Source organism: Lampris incognitus, chromosome 6 (genome assembly GCF_029633865.1).
Source record: "Lampris incognitus isolate fLamInc1 chromosome 6, fLamInc1.hap2, whole genome shotgun sequence".
Classification (NCBI taxonomy): Eukaryota; Metazoa; Chordata; class Actinopteri; order Lampriformes; family Lampridae; genus Lampris; species Lampris incognitus.
Window position 1 is genome coordinate 55,231,695 of NC_079216.1, and position 23,646 is coordinate 55,255,340.

Below are 23,646 nucleotides of genomic sequence, written 5' to 3' on the forward strand. Positions count from 1 at the left end.
TGGCTATTGAAGAGCTATTGAAGAGCCATTGACATCAATAGCTCTGATAACGACTCCAAAGAGGATAAATATCTGAGTTTCATCACCAGCCAGTCAGACTAGCTTGGTCTAGTCAGAAAGGCATGAACTGATGAAGCCTCTTGGATGAGAGGCGAAACATCTTCACGGATATATAACTAAGTCCAGTTGCACTTGATTCAACTCCTTTGGATAACCATGACCTGGATGAATGAGAACATTCACAGACAATATAGCCCATGGTTTACATAGAGAAAAGTTCAGGCAATCTTCAGCATTGAGAGGAAAAAAAAAAGACATTGTGGCTGGAGCCTAAGAATTGTGTCTTCCATAAATAAGGCAGGACAGAGTCCAACAAAGAGCCGGTTGTATAAATAATGAAGATTAAATACATGTGATAAGATCTGTCCAAGCCTTGCAAGAGAAAGAGGTCAACTCACTGTTAAACTCCCGGATCTCACAGAGAGCGCCAAAGCCAAAATTAGTTCCTTAAAAAAATGTGAGTGGGCGTCTGGGTAGCCTAGCAGTCTATTCCGTTGCCTACCAACACGGGGATCGCCGTTTCGAATCCCCGTGTTACCTCCGGCTTGGTCGGGCGTCCCTACAGACACAATTGGCCGTGTCTGCAGGAGGGAAGCCAGATGTGAGTATGTGTCATGGTTGCTGCACTAGCGCCTCCTCTGGTCGGTTGGGGAGCCTTTTCGGGGGGGGGGGGGGACTGGGGGGAATAGCGTGATCCTCCCACGTGCTACACCCCCCTGGTGAAACTCCTCACTGTCAGGTGAAACGAAGCGGCTGGTGACTCCACGTGTATAGGAGGAGACATGTGGTAGTCTGCAGCCCTCCCCGGATCGGCAGAGGGGGCGGAGCAGCGACCGGGATGGCTCGGAAGAGTGGGGTAATTGACCGGGTACAATTGGGGAGGGAAAAAAAAGAGGGGGGGGTTGTGAGTCAAAAGTTACATGCAAATAAAAACTGAACAAACCGAATAAATATTCATGACCCAATAAGCTTGTGCTCTATTCTCTATGTCTAAAAAGGCAGACGGGTCAACCGGAAGATTGCCAGGTAGGACAGGACACCAATGCAAATCACAGGTCAAAGGTCTTCTTTTGCTTTCCTACCTCACAGCCTGAGGCAAGAGGGAACATGAAAGAAAGAGAAATGCCATGGCCTTTGATGTGTTAAAGGCAAGACAACGGTACAGCTGTTTCCCCTCCACCGTCAGGTACCCCCATCTAACACCGGGACCTTCCATGTTGTTTCTAGAAATCTGCCGAGATCAAAGACTAAAGGATGCTCTAATTACAGAGCGAGAAGTTTCTATGAACCAGGACCCCCCATAGAGCCACTGTGTGTATGCAAAGTGTCACCTGGCTAACAACTAATGACCCTTTTCCACTGCATGGTACTGGCTCAACTCGACTCCACTCTGTTCTATTTGACTCTACTTGTTTTACTTTTTGGGATTTCGTTTTCCACTGCAGATGGTATCCCCTCATGGCGAAGCCCCCCCGCTGTCCATCTGTGGGCATGTTTAGTTTTTTTTAAGATTTTATTTATATTTAAATAAATATATAATAAATATACATATATCTAAGGTGGCACAGTGGCGTAGCGGTTAGCACGGTTGCCTCACAGCAAGAAGTTCCTGGGTTCGAGCCCCGGAGTAGTCCAACCTTTGTGGGTCATCCCGGATCGTCCTCTGTGTGGAGTTTGCATGTTCTCCCCGTATCTGCGTGGGCTTCCTCCTGGGGCTCCGGTTTCCTCCCACAGTCCAAAGACATGTAAGTCAGATGTCAGGTGAATTGGTTGTAATAAATTGTCCCGAGGTATGAATGGGTGTGTGTATGTGTGTGTCAACCCTGTGATGGCCTGGCGGCCTGTCCAGGGTGTCTCCCCGCCTGCCGCCCAATGACTGCTGGAATAGGCTCCCCCATCCCCGCGACCCTGAGAGCAGGATAAGCGTTTCAGTTAATGGATGGACATAGTATATTTATTTGGATTTTATTTTATTTATAGTGGTATTTTCATGCCACCTTTTAGTATCAGCTCAGCTCACTTGGAACCTCGATGAGGGTGATACCAAAAAAAGTATCTGGTACCAGGTACTATCCCTAACTTTTGCCCAATGGAAAATCAAAAAAAGTAAGTAGAGTTGAGTCGAGCCGAGCCGGTACCATGCAGTGGAAAAGGAGTATTAACTAATACTAAGGCTGTGACTTTAACACACACACACACACACACACACACACACACACACACACACACACACACACACACACACACACACACACACACACACACACACACACACACACACACACACACACACACACACACACACACACAAATCCTGCTGGATACTTCCAACAGAAATGAAGGTGAGTTATATTCGAATTTGTGTATCAAAAATATCTCAGATTTCAAGGTTATATACAGGCCTATCCAATGGCCTGTATGAGTTGTCGAAATGCCGGATGAGTTGTTGCCCCAAGTGAAGGAGTTCAACTATCTCCGGGTCTTGTTCATGAGTGAGGGAAGGATGGAGCGGGAGATTGACAGACTGATTGATGCAGCATCAGCAGTAATGCAAACGCTGTACTGGTCCGTTGTAGCGAAGAGGGAGCTGAGCTGGAAGGCAAAGCTCTCAATTTACCAGTCAATCTTCATTCCAACCCTCACCTATGGTCATGAGCTTTGGGTAGTGACCGAAAGGGTGAGATCACGGATACAAGCGGCTGAAATGAGTTTCCTCCGTAGGGTGTCTGGGCTCAGCCTTAGAGATAGGGTGACGAGCTCGGACATCCGGAGAGAGCTTGGAGTAGAGCCGCTGCTCCTTCACATCGCAAGGAGCCAGTTGAGATGGTTCAAGCATCTGAATAGGATGCCTCCTGGGCACCTTCCTTTGGAGGTTTACCGGGCACGGCCAACTGTGAGGAGACCCCGGGGTAGACCCAGAACTCACTAGAGGGACTACATGTCCAATCTGGCCTGGGAACGCCTTGGGATCCCCCAGGAGGAGCTGGAGGGCGTTGCTGGGGAGAGGAACGTCTGGAGTGCCCTACTTAGCTTGCTGCCACCGTGACCCGACCCTGGAAAAGCAGCTGAAGATGAGATGAGATGAGTTGTCGAAAATGCTTTTCCATTTGTGTGGGCGTTTGGGCAAGAGCAGAGACAGCAGTCTGTCAGAAAGATGTGTTGGCGAACAGGTAGAAAACATGTACGTAAATGTTACATTCTCATAAAGACTTAGCAGAGAGTTAGTTACTAAAAAAGACCGTTAACAATAATAAATCTCCCTCCAAACATTATTTGACCTTCTCCCTCTCTCTGGATGAACGGGTTTGTAGACATTGCTGTCCATTTCACATTTCTAACTTTGTCCTCCAAACTAAGCTGGGTGATTTGAGTTTTCATATTTATTAGCAAAGAAATATGAAATGTTTTCTCGCCATGCGTTCAGCATTCCCTCCTTGAGCCGCAATCTCAAAGATTTCCACGGTCCATTAGATTACTATCTTTTTCTACCGGACTATCTTTGATGCTTCTCTTTTGTTGGCCGACCAGAGAGGAAGTTCCGCCTTATCCTCTCTGGTGAACCAATCCCTGCTGACTGAAGTAAAACACGTCAGTTCCTCTCATGGCAGCTTGAAGATTTTTCGTGAAAAGTGTCGCACCGACATTTTTTTTTTACAATGCAAACACTTTCAGAAGCAAAGGCTTTCATGAATTGAGAGTGAGCTGAATCATTATTGTTTTACTATAGTTGGTGATAGATAGTACTAAAACGGAAATTCATTAATATGAAAAAGTTCAAGATTATTACTTTAATTTATTCATAAATTTATTTTCTATTTTGAATATTGGATTCCTCTGTTCATTTTAAAAACAAATGTTGGTATGCAAATTCGAATTCCATTTCGATATTCGAATTTATCTAGCTAATACCTGCGTTTTATTCGGTGTTAGCATACCAACACTGAGTTGTGCGTTAGTTGATCGATAAGCCTCTATGAGTTCAGTTTTCAGCGGCGAATGGTAGGATTTCATTTACACATTACCACGTGCTGCCTGTGTGAGCACTGAGCTCTGAGTTTCTATGCTGCATGATAAAATTAGAGGGTATGGGGGGAAAGCAGTCTTTCATTATAACCATCAATAGGAGTTGGGTCACGAGGGTAGTGACTCGAGTAACAACTGGAAAGTTGCTCTGTCTGTTTCACATCTGGCCTCATTAGCAGAACCAGGACACTTTAACCACCATCAAAAAGGATCTAACTGCAGCAACTTCCTGTTAGTGCGCGGCTGAGTATTGCAGACCACTCCTCTTTACAACCGAATGAAACCGCAGCCATCAGGAGATATCAATCTCTACTGGTGAATTAAAGACCATTATTTCCACTGGGTCAATCTGGAAGACAGACTTTCAGTCTCTCCTGTGCCCGAGCAAAGACAGACATGACAGACAGAAAGAGAGATAGACAAGACAGAAGGAAAAACCGAAAGAAAGGAAGAAAGAAAGAGACAAAGAGAAATTAAAGAAGGAAAGACGAAAGACAGACACAGAGGGAAAGAGGCAAAATGACAGAAAGACGGAAAAAAGAAAAACGGAAAGAAAAACCAAAAGAAACATACTCAAAGAAACACCGAACGAAAGAAAAACCAAATGACAGAAAGACCGAAAGAAAAACCAAAAGAAAGACCAAAAGACTGAAAGAAATAAAGAAAGCCTGGAAGCCTGAAAGAAAGAAAAAATGAAAGACAGAAAGGAATCTCAGTCGTTTCAGCTGACATACAAAGTGCTCCTCTGAAGCGGCACTGCTTTGTAATTTAGGCCTGTGGTTAGTTTCATGTGACTCCTGTTGCATAGGAGCTCATAATCTGTTTGGGAGTTGTCGTCTTTGCGGTGGACTGGGCCCTCGGTGGCTGGCTTTCGGTCACAAGGCCACAGATATGAGACGGGAGGAAAAGGACAAACCGTAGCCACGATCAGAGCTGTGGTGACGGAGGCTCCTATGTATGCAAGCACTCCTGTATTTCACAGAGCTCGACCACAGCACTGCAGCACTGCTTCAGCTGATTAAACTCCCGAGATGAATCCATGCCATATTTATGAACCTAAACGTATCTCTTTGTCAAACAAATGGCTTAATACAAAGTGAAATATTGTTTAGATAACATGAGGGACTGGAGACTCTGGCGCTCAATTTCTGACCGCAGGGTAAAATCTGGGTTGTATTAAGAATAAGTTCTAGCTTTAACTTTGGTGGTCAAACAAAATATCGGCTATAGAAGAGGTCAAATGTCCTATGTGGCAGAGGGCAGCTAATAAGGAGACTTAGGGATACTGAACAGGTCAAACAGAGAACGCAGCGGTGCGAAAGACGGGAGTGTGAGAGGTATGTAAAAATATCAAGGACATACAGTGTCAGATGCAAAACCAAGCTGTTGTGTGACTTTGTTGTGAACAAGACAATGTGGGATAACTGTCTTAGGCTTGTGACTGGAAGTAGGTCTAGTATTGTCTCCACATTTTTAATTGAGAATCTAACGTTACATATCATTTACATAATATCCTGAATGAACGCTTAACACTGACACTGTAAAATAGATGCTTTTGCTCCAGTTCAACAGCGCTAAAGTTAGCTCATTTGTGTTCTTAAGCTAGTCAACAACCTAGAAAAGCCAAGTTGACACATTGGAAACGTAAATAATTTTATTGAAATACTGATTTGTTTGAGGTGATAGAGAATGTCTTACTTGCATCTCTGTCGATGGTGTTTCTGTGAAATCCTACCTTGAATGAAACCGCATGGGCAATGCTACTAAGTGGTAGAATATGAGGGAAAGGCTAAGAGAGAATTGTGATGGGGGTGCAAAAGTATATGCAATAGTATATTAGTCTGACTCACTGGATGTATACTGTTGGTAAAAGTCTGCCATTGGCCGACCATTTCAGCCGAAATTCTTCTCCCCTCCCACCATCTGCGTGTTACCGTTTTCAAAGTCCCTGGCACTATATGAAACAACAACCACCTTCGATGGGGGGCATGCCGATATTCCCTCAGACCTGTTCCCTCAAACCTATTTCACTGAACTTACTTAAACTTAATCTAACCTACCTTAACCTAAACCTCTACCTAACCCTAACCTTAACCCAATGCTTACCCAAACCTAACCTTACCCAAAGGCTAACTTATTTGATAGCTAACACACAAAGCTGAGGGAACATAGGGCTGGCCCTCATCTAAGCTAGCAACCTACATGCTAAAAATGACAAGTTAACCCCCCCCTACCAACCCTATTTTGCGAGGGCACCGTTGCTGCATTTTAGGCTTAGCGCCACCCAAGACAGTTGTGATTGGGTTAAAGAAATACAAAGAAGCCAGAGGGTTTTCTTCCCCCTATGCCAGAAATGATAATGGGTTAAGCCAGATCTTTGTCCAGTGCTGGCGCAGCACTAAAACAAAGTGTGGAGATAGGTCTGGCTATGTGAGTCTAGTAGTATATACTATACAGGGGCGGATCTACAGGGTGGCAAGGGGTGGCAGCTGCCACCTCTGGGACACAGTCTTGCCACCCCTTTGCCACCCCAGGAAAAAAATCTCTAGATCCACTACTGATACTATACAGTATATTTTGCCAATCATCTTACCAATGAGGATTGCACTGTTCAAAAAAAAAAAAAAAAAAAAAAAAGGCAAAGTCTGTAACAGCATATATTTTAGATGCATTCACTGACAAGCTGTTTTGGAGGGGTCAATTTGTGAGTGAGTGAGTCAAGGGCCAGGTTTGTGAGGCAATTTGCATCTAAAAAGGTAGATCTTTCACATTTTCACCTTCTTGAGAAGCCGCGTGGAATCCTCACTGATCTGCATGAACCTCATGATGACGTTGTTGAGGTAGATGTCGCTGAGGGTGGCGTGATCCTTGCTCTCCCTTCTCACTTGGTTCAGCAGCAGGTACCAGCAGTTGACCGGGGAAAGCAGGTTCTGGTCCTTCCTGAATGGACAAAGAGAAAAACACGACTCTGGTCTCATTACTACTATCCAAGACTCCTGAAGAGATTTAATAAGCTTGCACTTGATTAAATGCCCGACTTCTACTATAAATAAACCAAGGAAACGAGCGTGTGTGTTTGTTTGTGTGCGTGTGGCTGAGCATCTATTCTTGCTGTGCTCACACACGTAAATCAAAACAGAGAGCATTACAATTGAAAAAAACTGAGTAGCAGTTAACATTGCACATTAGTCAAGTATAATCTGTCAACTGTTCATTTTTTCTCTCCCCTTTTTCTCCCCAATTGTACTTGGCCAATTACCCCACTCTTCTGAGCCATCGCGATCTCTGCTCCACCCACTCTGCCGATCCGGGGAGAGCTGCAGACTACCACATGCCTCCTCTGATACATGTGGAGTCGCCAGCTGCTTCTTTTCAGCTGACAGTGAGGAGTTTCGCCAGGGAAAGGTAGTGCATGGGAGGATCACGTTATTAACCCCCAGTCCCCCCCCCCCGAACAGGCACCCCGACCAACCAGAGGAGGCGCTAGTGCAGTGACCAGGACACATAATCACATCCGGCTTCCCACCCGCAGACACGGCCAATTGTGTCAGTAGGGACGCTTGACCAAGTCGGAGGTAACACGGGGATTCGAACCGCCAATCCCTGTGTTGGTAGGCAACGGAATAGACTGCTGCGCTACCAGGACGCAATACTGTTTATTTCTAATCGGGGAAAAACAAAAGAACTGAAAGAGACCAATAGGTTTAACAAGTAACAAGGACTTGTCGGTTTGTTATGTCACTGAAATGTTGGCGTGACGAAATGCTGGCGGGAATGAGTGAATCAGTTAGAGGTTTGTGAATCTGTGTGTGTGTGAGCCCACAGGGAAAGGGGGGGGGGGATTCTGTCTATCTATGTCGGTGTCTGAGCCCATGTCGCTCTGTAGGTGATATTTGCCATCTCTGCAAGGAGATCAAGATCTGGGTGAGCTGACAGCGTTGTCTGTCCATCACCCCTCACCCAGCAGGATGGTTAAAGACCGGGGATCAGGGCCCATCACAGCAGTATCAGAGGAATGTCTCATAAGTCTCCTTTGGTGTTAAGTGTCCTTTATATTGCTGGTTTTTGCGCCAAAACAGAAAAAAGAAAAAAAAGAAACCTCTACATTTCAAGCATTATATGTTGCATCTGGACAGAGTGTTGGGTTAGAGAGACTTTCTTTTTAAACCAGGGACAGTTCTGGGCCAAGCTGACGTCTTTCAAGAGCGTGCCACAAGTTTTAAGTGCACCTAGAGAAATGAAGCTGTGGAGTTAAAGATATATTTGGAGTCAAGTTGTAAAAATGAATTATACAAGAATCGTGACAGTCAAAGACAGATGGACTAAGTGTCAAAGTGTGTGTGTGTGTGTGTGTGTGTGTGGGGGGGGGTGTCCTGTTGCAAAAAAGGAGAGAAATGTGACTGCTAGCAGGCTAAAACTAAAGAAAAAAAAACAGCGTGAGTCTGAGAACTGTTTCCTGTACCGTGCGTCTGCTGCCTGCAAGCTAACTGTAAGACATTGTCCAGGCTGGGGCGAGCTGTGTAAGCACGCCGACTTCCTCTGGTTTAATCTATAACATTCCCTCTGCCTGCTGCACAGACTGTGTGTGCACGTGAGCGTGTGTGTGTGGGTGTGTGTGTGTGTGTTCAAAGTATGGGTCTGGGGTCAAGACATGCAGGAACCATATGGCGACTCTCCTTTGTTCTCCCATCCCAAGGTTAGCTTGCGCAGACGGGCAGCACTTGTCAACAAAACAGGTGAAAATGTGAACTAGGCAAGTGACCCGGCCCAGAGGTGACGGACAGTCAGTACTGACAGGGCATCGTGCTGCAAAAGCAGAAAATGTACTTAGGTGAGTACTTCCACAACAGAATAACTAGCACAAACTCCTCGGCGAAAATATACTGACTGTGTCATCATCTCTGGGACATTTCAAAAACAGGAAGCAAAACGTGTGTGACACAGACGGAGTCGAGAGAAAATAAATGAATAACAACGGCCGTATACAAAGTCATTTTTCAAAGACTATAGAAAAACAGGGAAAGAAAAATCCAATTTAGTTAAAAGCCATGTGACGCACCACCACCACCACCACATGTTCCGCCTACAGGACGTATCCATAGAGAGGAAGGGAAGAGAGGAAGTTAACATCGAAAATGAAATGAAGTACTGCCGTCCAAGAGTTGTAGCGGCAGGATTGCTGAACGGCCGCAGTTAACACCCGCAGTTAACATCAATCTGCAATTACTATAAATCTTTTCTGCGTTGCACATTAGCAAAGAATGCAACAGTGTGTGTGAAGAAAGCGTATCTGAGTGCTTATTCCATCCTGCTTGTTTCCGTATGTGCAAATATTTAATGTCAGAAATGAATTCTTACATTTTGGTTCTTAAGCCTATACAAAACCAGTATAAAGTAACTGAGCCTCCGATATTAAATTTGCGTGCTCTATCTTTCTTATGCCCATCTGAAATCATTTGTTTCCATGCTTGAAAACAATTGAGTTAGTTTAAATAGGGATGCAAAATGGCTTAAGTAAAGGTGACGATTTGGAGAAAGTTTTACTTAAGACAGTAAGCGAATGATCTGCCCTGCTTTGCCCCTTTGGTTCACCTCATATATGCCTGCAATGTGCATGAAATAAAGGCCGGCCAGATTAAAGGTAGAAATCACCCAGAAATAATAAAAGAACCCTAGAGTGAAAGCAAATTCAAGCAATAGGTCATTACAACACCTGTGTCTGTAGAGCTAAGAGCCTTGTTTCACGGAAACCCTGGGGGAAGCCGCTGGATGTACCCGAGCGTCCCATTCAATAAATCAATGCCTGCTACAGTGCCCTGTGTGTTGGTTAATGGGGTGACCCGCTGTACCAAACTAGAGGCCCACGGAGGAGGAAGGAGGCGAAAAGAGAACAAGAGCTTCGAGGGAAAAAGAAAGGAGAATGACACAGGCCACGGCAGCAAAATGACCTCTGGGAGTCTGCCTTCCCCCACATAATGGCAGGAAACTCTCGATGTCATCATTTCCCTCTAAGCTGGGGAAGAAATTAGGTCAGACAGACAGACAGACAGACAGACAGACAGACAGACAGACAGACAGACCACTGAGCGTGTCTACATCCAAGCGAGTAACCTGATTATAAACCAACCGTTGTTACTCCAACTTTAGAGACAGTCATTTAAACAGGTTGAAATTGCAGTAAGCATAACCCAATGAAGGCTCCTATTTCTGTTTTTGCTTAATTTTTCAAACTTTTTACAAATGTAAACAGCATAGTTGACTTATAATCAGTTTTTCTTAAACCACAGATGTGAAAGGTCACCAGACACAGTGAACCGGATGTTATTGGAACAATACAAACATGGCAAAGAGCCATGTGTTTAAGGAAATACCAAACAGCGATTAACCAGTTGGGTCCATGTACTTATGCCAACTGATCATACAGTACTGTGATCAATTATGTTCACGGTAACGTCACCAATGCAAACAGAAAACAAGCAGACACTTTCCAAAGGAATTGAATCAAGTGCAACTGGACTTGGTTATATATCCGTGAAGACGTTACGCCTCTCATCCAAGAGGCTTCATGAGTTTGTGCCTTTCTGACTAGACCAAGCTAGTCTGACTGGCTGGTGATGAAACTCAGATATTTAGCCTCTTTGGAGTCGTTATCAGAGCTATTGATGTCAATGGCTCTTTTGTGTTCCGATGTTCAGCAACGACAGTCGTTATCAGAGCTATTGATGTCAATGGCTCTTTTCTCCAAAGAGGCTAAATATCTGAGTTTCATCACCAGCCAGTCAGACTAGCTTGGTCTAGTCAGAAAGGCACGAACTGTTGAAGCCTCTTGGACGAGAGGCCTAACGTCTTCACGGATATATAACCAAGTCCAGTTGCACTTGATTCAATTCCTTTGGATAACTATGACCTGGATGAATGAGAACATTCACAGACAAGCAGACACTTTCATTTTCAACTTTTATCACACACACCGATGAGCCAAAACATTAAGATCATCTGCCTAATATGCTTTTGGTCCTCCGTGTGCTGTCAAAACAGCACTGACCCACCAAGGCGTGGACTTTACAAGACCCCTGAAGGTGTCTTCTGATACCTGGCACAAAAACATTAGCAGCAGATCCTTCAAGTCCTTTAAGCTGCGAGGTGGAGCCACCGTGGATCAGACTTGTCAGTCCAGCACATCCCACAGATGCTCAATAAGATTGAGATCTGGAGAATCTGGAGGCCAGGGCAACACCATGATCACTTCCATCATGTTCCTCAAACCATTCTTGAACAATGTGTGTAGAGTGGCAGGGCGCATTATCCTGCCGAAAGAGGCCACTGCCATCAGGAAATACTGTCGCCATGAAGGGGTGTACATGATCTGTAATGATGTTTAGGTTGGTGGCACGTGTCAAAATTAACATCCATATGAATGACCAGACCCAGGTTTTCCCTGTAGAAAATTGCCCAGAGCATCACACTCCCTCCATCGGGTTGGCATCTTCCGACAGTGTATCCTGGTGCTATCACTTCCCCAGGAAAACGGCGCACATGTACACGGCCATCCACGAGCGCTATAAGAAAACGAGACTCATAGAACCAGGTGACCTTCTTCCACTATTCCATGGTCCAGTTCTGATGGTCACGTGCCCATTATAGGCACTTTCAATAGTGGACAGAGGTCATCATGGGCACTCTGACTGGTCTGCGGGTACACAGCCCCATACACAGCAGGGTGTGATGCACTGTGTGTTGTGACACATTCCTCCCGTAACCATCAATACATTTTCTGTGATTTGTGCCACAGCAGACCTTCTGTTGGTTCGGACCAGATGGGATAGCCTTCGTTGCCCTCGCGCATCAATGAGCTGTGGGTGCCCAACACCCTGTTGCCGGTTTGTGGTTTGTCCCTTCTCAGACCACTGTCTGTAGGTACTCACCACTGCTGACTGCGAGCACTCCACAAGCCTTGTAGTTTCAGAGATGCTCTGACCCAGTCATCTGGCCATAACAATTTGAGCCTTTGTTAAAGTCACTCGGGTCTTTACGTCTGCATCGATCATGTTGACTGATTGTTCACTTACCATCTAATCTACCCAGACCTTGACATGTGCCCTTGTTTGGAGATGATCAACGTTATTTGGTAAATCCGTCAGGTCATAATTTTTTGGCTCAGTGTATAAAGAAATAGTACAGGCATGGAGACTAGACAGAGAGGGGTATTTCCCTTGATAGTTTCACCCCAATAGGACTGTCATTCATAAGCTTAAAAAAACTGCTTGAGACATAACGAGACTTCCCAACGTTACACAATTGAAAAATTGTCAAAATGGTTTCTTCCCTTTTTCATCCTAATTTGGCACATCTAACCAATTCCCTGTCCCATGTCATGAACACTTTATTTGTCGTTTCATTTCATGTACTTGCGTACATGAAATGAAATAAAATGTCATTTCCCCCAGCTCACAGCAGTGCAACACAAAGACAAGAACACATCCAAAAACTACAAGAACTACAAGAACACATACACTACCGTTCAAAAGTTTGGGATCACCCAAACAATTTCGTGTTTTCCATGAAAAGTCACACTTATTCACCACCATATGTTGTGAAATGAATAGAAAATAGAGTCAAGACATTGACAAGGTTAGAAATAATGATTTGTATTTGAAATAAGATTTTTTTTACATCAAACTTTGCTTTCGTCAAAGAATCCTCCATTTGCAGCAATTACAGCATTGCAGACCTTTGGCATTCTAGCTGTTAATTTGTTGAGGTAATCTGGAGAAATTGCACCCCACGCTTCCAGAAGCAGCTCCCACAAGTTGGATTGGTTGGATGGGCACTTCTTTGAGCAGATTGAGTTTCTGGAGCATCACATTTGTGGGGTCAATTAAACGCTCAAAATGGCCAGAAAAAGAGAACTTTCATCTGAAACTCGACAGTCTATTCTTGTTCTTAGAAATGAAGGCTATTCCATGCGAGAAATTGCTAAGAAATTGAAGATTTCCTACACCGGTGTGTACTACTCCCTTCAGAGGACAGCACAAACAGGCTCTAACCAGAGTAGAAAAAGAAGTGGGAGGCCGCGTTGCACAACTGAGCAAGAAGATAAGTACATTAGAGTCTCTAGTTTGAGAAACAGACGCCTCACAGGTCCCCAACTGGCATCTTCATTAAATAGTACCTGTTAGAGCCTGTTTGTGCTGTCCTCTGAAGGGAGTAGTACACACCGGTGTAGGAAATCTTCAATTTCTTAGCAATTTCTCGCATGGAATAGCCTTCATTTCTAAGAACAAGAATAGACTGTCGAGTTTCAGATGAAAGTTCTCTTTTTCTGGCCATTTTGAGCGTTTAATTGACCCCACAAATGTGATGCTCCAGAAACTCAATCTGCTCAAAGAAGTGCCCATCCAACCAATCCAACTTGTGGGAGCTGCTTCTGGAAGCGTGGGGTGCAATTTCTCCAGATTACCTCAACAAATTAACAGCTAGAATGCCAAAGGTCTGCAATGCTGTAATTGCTGCAAATGGAGGATTCTTTGACGAAAGCAAAGTTTGATGTAAAAAAAATCTTATTTCAAATACAAATCATTATTTCTAATCTTGTCAATGTCTTGACTCTATTTTCTATTCATTTCACAACATATGGTGGTGAATAAGTGTGACTTTTCATGGAAAACACGAAATTGTTTGGGTGATCCCAAACTTTTGAACGGTAGTGTATATCCAAAATAACACATATATCCAAACTAAAAAAAAAAAAAAAAAATCACTGTCCAAGGGAACGAACACCAGCCAAGATGAATGTCAGAACTGCCGGTCTGCATGGGCTAGCAGTTAGCTTAGCCTGCCTCGCTTCCGCATCCTGTCAGACTGCCCTCGGCATTACCTCCTCGGGCGCAGCTCCAGGCAAGGCCGTGGTCCCTGGGCTCACCGGATGCAGCAGACCAAGCTCTCCCAGCCATCAAACAAAGACAAAATGTTGACGCAGATGTGGACAAAGACACTGCATGGATGGTACTGGGTGAGGCTGCCACTATAATGAATTCGCGCCGCCATCTTCCCACACCGGTACTGGGTGAGGCTGCTGCAAACGTGAATTCGTGCCGCCATCTTCAATGATCAAATAATCGGATTAGTGATTTCAGTGTAAACATACTCATTTGGGGGCCAAAATACAGGTAGATATGTCAAATAATGATGTGGAGAATTGGGGTGGAGGGGTTAAGAAGTGAGAAAGACAACCCATTAGCAGCTTACATGTTTTCTGTATGTATATGTGTGTGTGTGTGTGTGTGTGTGTGTGTTTAGTCTCATCGTGCCATCTCGAATTTGTGGGTCAATATCAACGTATTCTCTCCCTCGTACAGAGGTAGACCACGAGTACAGAAGAATAATTACACCTTCAGGATTAGTGTAATGAAACAGTATCCGTAATGAGTCTATAAGGTAAGGTCTGACAGTGCCGTACCGATAACGTCTTTCACTGGCAAGCTGCTGTTCTAGCCTTTACAGCTGCAGCACAAATGCATTCAGTAACTATCAGCAGTGGACAAATCGGTTGTCCGAAGACCCAGGACAAAACCAATATTTGATCCAAGGCAACCAAACGAGACAAATACAGATTTTTGCCCCAATTCCTTTGAATGAAGGAATGAATGATGATTTATTTCGAACATGTAAATAAGCAGGATATAACAGATAATCCATTGCCAATAATCTGAAGTGATCAACAAATCCACATATCAAACTCAGCGAACAAATCGCCGTATGCATCGGATTATTTGTTACATGTTGGAAAAGCAGTAGGAGGAAGTATACACTTATTATCTCCTACCCCTTCTCACCTACTCTTAAGTTAATTCAGCTACTACACATTTCAAACTCAATTCCCACTGTGCTGTATAGTTCAAATTCAATTCAAGTTGTGCTGCAAGAAAAAGGAAAAAAAACAAAAAAAAAACAAAACCAAATCAAAAACACATGAGAAATAAAAAAAAAGAAAAACATCCTAATGTCATATACCAAGAATAAACAGATCTCAATGCTATGTACAACTCAAATGAAAAAAGAAGAAATGTTAAGAGATAAATAAAACTTAATTAACACAACTCTTCATCATCTCTATATCACTTGATAATCAGTCCTTTGTACTTCTTCTTGAACTGAAAAATATTTGTACTTTGAGTTCCATGCTCAGACTTCTACAGTTTTACCCGACAGATTGAAATGCCCGTGCTCTTCGAAGTTGTACGAACGGATAATTTCTTGAAGATGAATTTCCCTCTCAAATTATATTCCCCTTCTATAGCTGAGAATATTTTTTGTAGTAGATTGTTTCTTGCTTTGAACGTTAATTGTGCTGTGTTAAATTCTACTAAATGCCTGAACTTGAAGGCACTTGACTTTGAAAATTGCTCGTTGGTGTGTTCACGATATTCTACATTATTAACTATCCTTACGGCTCTTTTTTGTAATATTCATAATGGTTGTAGGTTGGTTTTGTAGGTGTTACCAGAATCAGAATACTTTATTCATTCCCGAGGGGAAATTGGCGAATTGTTACCCCATACCTCCACACAGTAGTTCAGATATGGTATAATAAATGAACAGAATGTACAATGATTTATGATCCAGAATGTGACTTGCTTTTCCCATGACTGCAATGCTCCTTGCCAGCTTTGCTTGCACATATGTTATGTGAGGTTTCCAGCACATTTTGTGGTCTAGTATCACATCTAGGAATTTATTTTCATATACTCTTTCTAGTTGGACAATGTCAAGCACTGCTTTTACTTTGGTGTTTATTTCATAAGTTCCAAGCAACATGAACTTTTGTTTTGTCCAGATTTAAGGATAATTAGTTTTTGTCAAACCACCGTTTTAATTTTTCCATTTCTACTGTGGTCACCTCCAAAAGATGCTGTAAATTCTCACCAGAACAAAATATATTAATGTCATCCGCAAATAAAACAAATTTCAATATTTTTGATATCTTGCTTAAATAATTTAAGTATAGAATGAACAGTTTTGGACCTAAAACTGACCCCTGGGGTACACCACAAGTAATATCCACGCATAATGCTTTATGTTCACCTATCTTTACAAACTGCTGCCTGTTACTTAAATAGCTTCTTAGCCAATTCTGCACCACCCCTCTAATACCATACCTTTCCAATTTGTCTATTAACTATTGTGATCAATGGTGTCAAAAGCTTTCTTTAAATCTATAAATATCTCCACAGCAAACTCTTTTTGGTCTACGCAAGTAGTTATTTCTTCAGTTAATTCAATGAGTGCCAGAGATGTTGATCTGTTTGGTTGAAACCCATAGTGGCTATCAGTCAGCAGATTGTGCTTCTCAGTGAATTTGTCTAGTCTAGTAGCAAATAGTTTTCCCAATATTTTGGAGAATTGTGACAATAATGAAATCGGTCTGTAGTTTGTAAATTGGTCTCTATCTCCATTTTTTTTTATAAGGGAAGGAGTTTTGCCATTTTCATTTTGCTTGGAACTTTACAGGACATGTTATAGATGTGGGTTAGTGGTTTTGCGATACCTTCAACTACTTTAACTATTGTCATATCAGTATCATTCCAGTCAGTAGATTTTTTGTTCTCATATTTGTTTACAATGTCCACAATTTCCTTCTCTTCTACCGCTCTAAGAAAAAATGGAACTTGGATTTCTGTCCCCATAATCACTGTCACTCCCCTCTGTGATTGTTTGAGTGTCATTGATTTTTTTTCTGCCAGTTTTGGGCCCACATTTACAAAGAATGTTGAAGCCATTGACCATGTTTTCCATGTTATTTATAGTCTTATCATTATCTGTAAAATACTCAGGGCAGCTTGGGCATCTAGACCCATTTCTAATAATACTATTCAACACATTCCATATACCTTTGGTGTTGTTTTTATTGGTCTCTAACTCTTAGTTATTGTATGCCTTTTTGCATATCCTCATAATGTTAGTTAGCTTGATTTTATATTTTATTTCTACTTCAATGGTTCTATGCTTTATGAATTCTTTATAGTGCTTTTTTTTTAATGACAAGTGTTACGTAGTCCCTTTGTGATCCATGGACTATGTTTATATTTCTGTTTACTGTTGAATTGTTCTATTGGGCAATTTTTGTCACATAAGGTTTGAAATATGTTTAGGAATGAATTGTAAGCTTTGTCGGTGTCTTTTTCTTTGTATACTATATTCCAGATATGTGTTAGTAATTCATTTTTGAAAGCATTCATGGATTCCTCTGTTTTACACATATATTTATTGTTGGGAACGCTGTTCTTCCTAAAATTACATTCAGACTGTAAAAACTGGTAGATGGTCACTGATGTCATTTATTAAAAGCCATCCATGCATTATCTGAACTGGTTATCCTGCTCCCGGGGTCGCGGGGATGCTGGAGCCTATCTCAGCTGTCATTGAGCGGCAGGTGGGGAGACAGCCTGGATAGGCTGCCAGGCCATCACACAGGGCCGACAGAGAGACACACACACACACACACACACACACACACACACACACACACACACACACACACACACAGAGCTTTCAATGAATTGTATTTAAATGAATTTTACATTCCGATATCTGAAGGACAAATATATTAACAATGACCTCCACTTGCGAATATGGCTCAGTTTAGCATATCATTAAGAGCTACAGTGAATATAGATATAGCTCGTCTGTGTTCTGCGGGACTTGCAAACGTGGCTCTGGCAGAAGACATTTGAATCCTCAGAGAAATAAAGAGGAAGTCCTTTAACCAGAGGCTTTATTTTGGATAAAAGCAACTTATTCAAGATGCTCCCTGGGGTGGCTTTGGCAGTATAAATAATTCAATTATTCCTCTGCTTACCATCCCTGTGCCCCTCCCTGAACAAACTCTGCATAATATGTGGTTGTGTGCACATGTATATACCCAATTGTGTGGTAGAGAGACATTGTTTGATATGTGAGGAAGAGAAAGAAAGTTTGCCTGTGTGTGTGTGTGTGTGTGTGTGTGTGTGTGTGTGTGTGTGTGTGTTCTGCAAAAAGCCATGCTGACTTGGCAGACTGGACTGAGTGGCATTCCCAAGAACTGTAAATGTGTACCGGACACATTAATGTGGGCCTGTTGTTTTCTCCCAGTGCATTGTGGGAGGAAGCGTAAGCTGGAGGGACAAAGGAGCTGCTGATCCAGAGGTGCATTTGTGTGACAGGGCCGTCTGCTTGAACTGGAGCGCATAGGACATTCTCCATTAAGGAAGAGAGACTACAATGTCCTGGTTCCTCTTAGAGACGAGAATAAAATGTGGTGGTGGAGCCAGTGGGTCAGCACATAAAGACTCTTTGACTTGGCATACATATTGGAGAGCAATTTAACTCAAAACTCGTTTAAAAATGTGTAACTCTCAGTAGTGACTAGGCTGTGATTATGTTGATCTGTCTCTTTGGAACTGTGCATTACGGGCTGGGAACAAACTTTTTTTTCTCTTTGGGAGTCCTTTATAAAGGTTTGCGACAAGGGCCGGGTAATATAGCTGAAAAAATAGAATCTCGATATTTTTAAAACTTTTGGCATTATTCAATATATATCTGGATATTTATGCATTCTGGGTGGCACGGTGGCGCAGTTGTTAGCGCGGTTGCCTCACAGCAACAAGGTTCTGGGTTTGAGCCCCGGGGTAGTCCAACCTTGGGGTTCATCCCAGGTCGTCCTCTGTGTAGAGTTTGCATGTTCTTGCCGTGTCTGTGTCGATTTCCTCGGGTACTCCGATTTCCCTCCCACAGTCCGAAGACATGTAGGTCAGGTGAATCGGCCGTACTAAATTGTCCCTAGGTGTGAATGTGTGTGTGTCGGCCCTGTGTGATGGCCTGGTGACCTGTCCAGGGTGTCTCCCCGCCTGCCGCCCAATGACTGCTGGGATAGGCTCCAGCATCCCCGCGACCTGAGAGCATGACAAGCGGTTCGGATAATGGATGGATGGGTGGATATTTCCTCATGGGTACTTCATGATATTGTTATATAGAGAAATACTTTAATGTCACAACATTGTCTCAGAGAAGTCTTCTACACTTGTACTCTTTCTGAGATGGCTTAACAGAATGATTATTTTGCAATTAGATGCATAACAGACTAAACAGCCTTTCCTGCATACAATCAGATAATACAAACTTGGATGTGAACCCATTGTTGTAATGCATATTGGCTCGTGGCAACATGGCAGAAAAGCCATTCTCCCCAATTATACCCGTCCAATTACCCCACTCTTCCGAGCCATCCCGGTCGCTGCTCCACCCCTTCTGTCGATCCCGGGAGGGCTGCAGACTACCACATGCCTCCTCCTATACATGTGGAGTCACTGGCTACTTTTCACCTGAAAGTGAGAAGTATCGCCAGGGGAACGTAGCATGTGGGAGGATCACGCTATTCCCCCCAGTTCCCCCTCCCCCCTGAACAGGCACCCCCGACCGACCAGAGGAGGCGTTAGTGCAATGACCAGGACACATACCCACATCCGGCTTCTCATCTGCAGACACAGCCAATTGTGTCTGTGGGGACGCCCGACCAAGCTGGAGGTAACACGGGGATTCGAACCAGCGATCCCCGTGATGGCTGGCAACGGAATAGACCGCCATGCCACCCGGACGCCCTACAAACAAAAGATTTTTGACAGCTGTTCTCAACCTTGAATGAACAGTTTTGGGAGCACTTCTGGGGTCAATGGTCATCAACGGAAATAATGGTGGTTTTCACAATTATCTCTCGGTATATGTTGTGGAGTTAACAACACATGTGCAACAATAATATTGAGTCGCTCTCTTTCTGTGTCTCTGAAACACTTCTGTAATTGTGTCCACTGGTAACTTCCCTGGCAGATGATCTGTGAATATGAAAACTTGTTTCCTGGTTTGCTGATGGGCCGCATTTCATTGTCATTTGCATTTTCTTATTCAGATACCTACGCTAGGTAGCATTGTTTCACATTTTCTTTTGCAATGAGCTTGATGAGATGGAAGTCTGGCCACGTGAAATTAATACCCTACCAATTCTATCACACTCACATGATAAGGAAGGCTCACAAGACTACTGCAACTGGCCTGGTCCTCAAGAAACTTAATTGGCCGGATTAAGATCATTGTGTTATTCGCAATGTTTCCTAAAATGATTGCAAATATAGCTTGAATATTTAATGCATCGCCCGGCCATATTTCCCACACATGACTGCAGGTCATGACTCCAGCAGGCTCCAGCATCCCGCAACCCTCAGTAGGATAAGCGGTTGGATAATGGATGGATGGATTGATTGCAGGTCATAATTACACCACTGGCATTGCAAACAGTCACATGAAAACAGGGATATACCCATATTTACTAGTGTATGACAAAGACGACACTGTTAAAATGAAACCTGCCTAATCTGGATTTCTAATTCACCCTGTGCTGCACAATTCTCACTGTAGCACAGACCATTGGTACTCTGGAGCTGGATGTCACTGTCTCTACACATGCAGATTTGATGAACATGTACAAGACCACTGTCTAATTGAGAGTTAAAGTGGCAATCTTAAAGATTTCCACTCTCTGTTAGATTACAATCTTTTGCTAGTTCTCCTTTATGCTTCTCTCTGGTTGGTCTACCAGAGAAGCTGTTCCGCCTGATCCTCTCCAGTGGGCCAATCGCTGTTCCCTAGTGAAATAAATGTGTGTTACTATCTTGTGTTAATGTACTATTTTTGTCGGACCAAGCAGATCTTCTCTCTGACTGGTCCATGAGACAGGAGATTAAGCTTTATCCTCTCTGGTGGACCAACCACTGCTGACTCAAGTAAAACGCATCGGTTCAGGCGTCCGGGTGGCGTGGTGGTCTATTCCATTGCCTCCCAACATGGGGATCGCCGGATTGAATCCCCGTGTTACCTCCGGCTTAGTCGGGCGTCTCTACAGACACAATTGGCTGTGTCTGTGGGTGGGAAGCCGGATGTGAGTATGTGTCCTAGTCGCTGCACTAGTGCCTCCTCTGGTCGGTTGGGCTGCCTGTTCGGGGGGGAGGGGGAACTGGGGGGAATAGTGTGATCCTCCCACGTGCTAAGTCCCCCTGGCAAACTCCTCACTGTCAGGTGAAAAGAAGCAGCTGGCGACTCCACATGTATCAGAGGAGGCATGTGGTAGTCTGCAGCCCTCCCCGGATCGGCAGAGGGGGTGGACCAGCAACCGGGACGGCTCAGAAGAGAAGGGTAATTGGCCGGATACAATTGGGGAGAAATGGAGGGGTGCATCAGTTCCTGTATATACCCAGCTTGAAGCTTCTATGCAGAAAGTGTCGTACCAACGGTGTTTTTTAAATATGCAGATGTTTTCAGAAGCAGTCTTTCATGAATCGAGCATGAGCTGACTCGTTGTTTTAGCATAGTCAAGAGATAAATGGCGACAAAACACATTTGTCTACATGGAAAAGTTCGAGATTATTACTTTAAGGTTCTCAATCTTTGAATTGTGTCTTACCACCAGATTTTTTTTTGATTTTCCCCCCCTTTTTTCCCCAATTGTATTCGGCCAATTACCCCACTCTTCCAAGCCATCCCGGTCGCTGCTCCACCCCCTCTGCCGATCCGGGGAAGGCTGCGGACTACCACATGCCTCCTTCGATACATGTGGAGTTGCCATCCGCTTCTTTTCACCTGACAGTGAGGAGTTTTGCCAGGGGGACGTAGCGCATGGGAGGATCACGTTATGTCCCCCCAGTTCCCCTTCCCCCCCGAACAGGTGCCCCGACCGACCAGAGGAGGCACTAGTGCAGCGACCAGGACACATCTCATCTCATCTCATCTTCAGTTGGGCACTCCAGACGTCCCTCTCCCCAGCAACGCCCTCCAGCTCCTCCTGGGGGATCCCAAGGCGGTCCCAGGCCAGATTGGACATGTAGTCCCTCCAGCGCATTCTGGGTCTACCCCGGGGTCTCCTCCCAGTTGGCCGTGCCCGGTAAACCTCCAAAGGAAGGCGCCCAGGAGGCATCCTAATCAGATGCCCGAACCATCAGCGACCAGGACACACACACCCAAATCCGGCTTCCCACCCGCAGACACGGCCAATTGTGTCTATAGGGACGCCTGACCAAGTTGGAGGTAGCACAGGGATTCGAACTGGCGATCCCCGTGTTGGTAGGCAACGGAATAGACCGCCACACTACCCGGACGCCCATACCACCAGTTATAAACCCATCTCTGACCCTTTAGACCAGCAGAGCAACACTAACCAGGGTACTTCCAATGAAACAAGATTGATTCCACCAAACACCGGACCGAAGCAACAATCCCAGATGCAGTAACAACTGCACGCTTCCTGAAAAACACACACGTCATCTCACTCCTGAAGGAGAACCCGATAGAAAAGAAAAATCTCTGATAGTGTATTTCTGAACAGACATCGAAAGTGCACGGTGGCAAAACTTCCCCCCGACGCTACAGCAGTTTTTGGACGCATTTCCCATATTCTCAGACATGTTGATGTGACGTTAAATCAAAAATAACCTGAGTGATACTGCCAACCTGTCCCCGAATACATAAACAACATTTAAATTTGACAACTCCATGACCAACACGCTGTAGCATTCAGCACACATAACTCGCCAGTGTCACATAAAAACGCCAGCTAATTAACCCGGCAACGTGGCGGCTCATTTTAATGCTAACTGAGCTTCCAGCAGTTCAGTAAAGCTAACCCGTCTTCATATACATACTGGCAAGAGGTGGGAGACAGAACGAAAACGTACTTCTTCATTCAACACACGGGGTCACTCCAACAAAAACAACCCCGAGAATGTGGAGGACACAGAAGCCTCACTGTATTTGCGTTGTTTATGCGAATACAAAAATATGTGCCGTATGTTTTAAAAAACCTGCAGCGGGGCACTCGGCGTTATTCAAACAACTTGCATTTACTTAAGAAATATGCTCCGAGGGACCAGCCAAATGTTTACCCTGCGAACAAAATGACCAGACTGTGCATCACGCGATGAAAACCACAGAATGCCATACCAGAGTACCCTTACCAGTTGCATGCCAACACACACACACACACACACACACACACACACACACACATTCAAGAACACTTGTGTGCATGGCGCGGCACCCACATGCAGAGACCCACACATAGACACAGCTGCTAGACCCATTGAAGTTGAAGGCAGAGAGCGAGGCCTGTTTGCAGTCGAGGACAAACATGTATTTTATTTTCACTCCCACCACAGGTTCGAACAATATGCTAATGTCTACTTTTTCCACGAGCGGAGGTCTGCAATGTAAACGAATTCACAAAGTCCAGCGAACTCAACTGCGTACGGACGGTCTCAGAAAAGGCGCCGAGTCCAAGTGTGACGCACTATAAAGAGATGAAGACCGAGGAAGACAACGGGGAAGGAGACATGGGATGAAAATGTAGAGTTTGCAAAGAATTGTTGACGCGATGGGTCGAGTAAGCAAAGAGCAGGAACCTCCAACAACATTATCTTTTTTTGGGGAGGGAGTCCCCCCCTTGTCTCCCCAGTTGTATCCGGCCAATTACCCCACTCTTCCGAG

The 23,646-nt window shown here is 44.2% G+C and overlaps 1 protein-coding gene across 2 annotated transcripts in view; it reads right to left on the reverse strand.

Annotated features, from left to right (window-relative positions):
* The window catches only part of srgap1a (SLIT-ROBO Rho GTPase activating protein 1a), a 165,474-nt gene that overhangs the window by 84,214 nt on the left and 57,614 nt on the right, over window positions 1-23,646 (reverse strand). For both annotated transcript variants that reach the window (XM_056281221.1, XM_056281220.1), the window contains exon 3: window positions 6,861-7,023. In XM_056281221.1, the coding sequence (XP_056137196.1) occupies window positions 6,861-7,023 (163 nt within the window). The remainder of the gene's footprint in view (window positions 1-6,860; window positions 7,024-23,646) is intronic.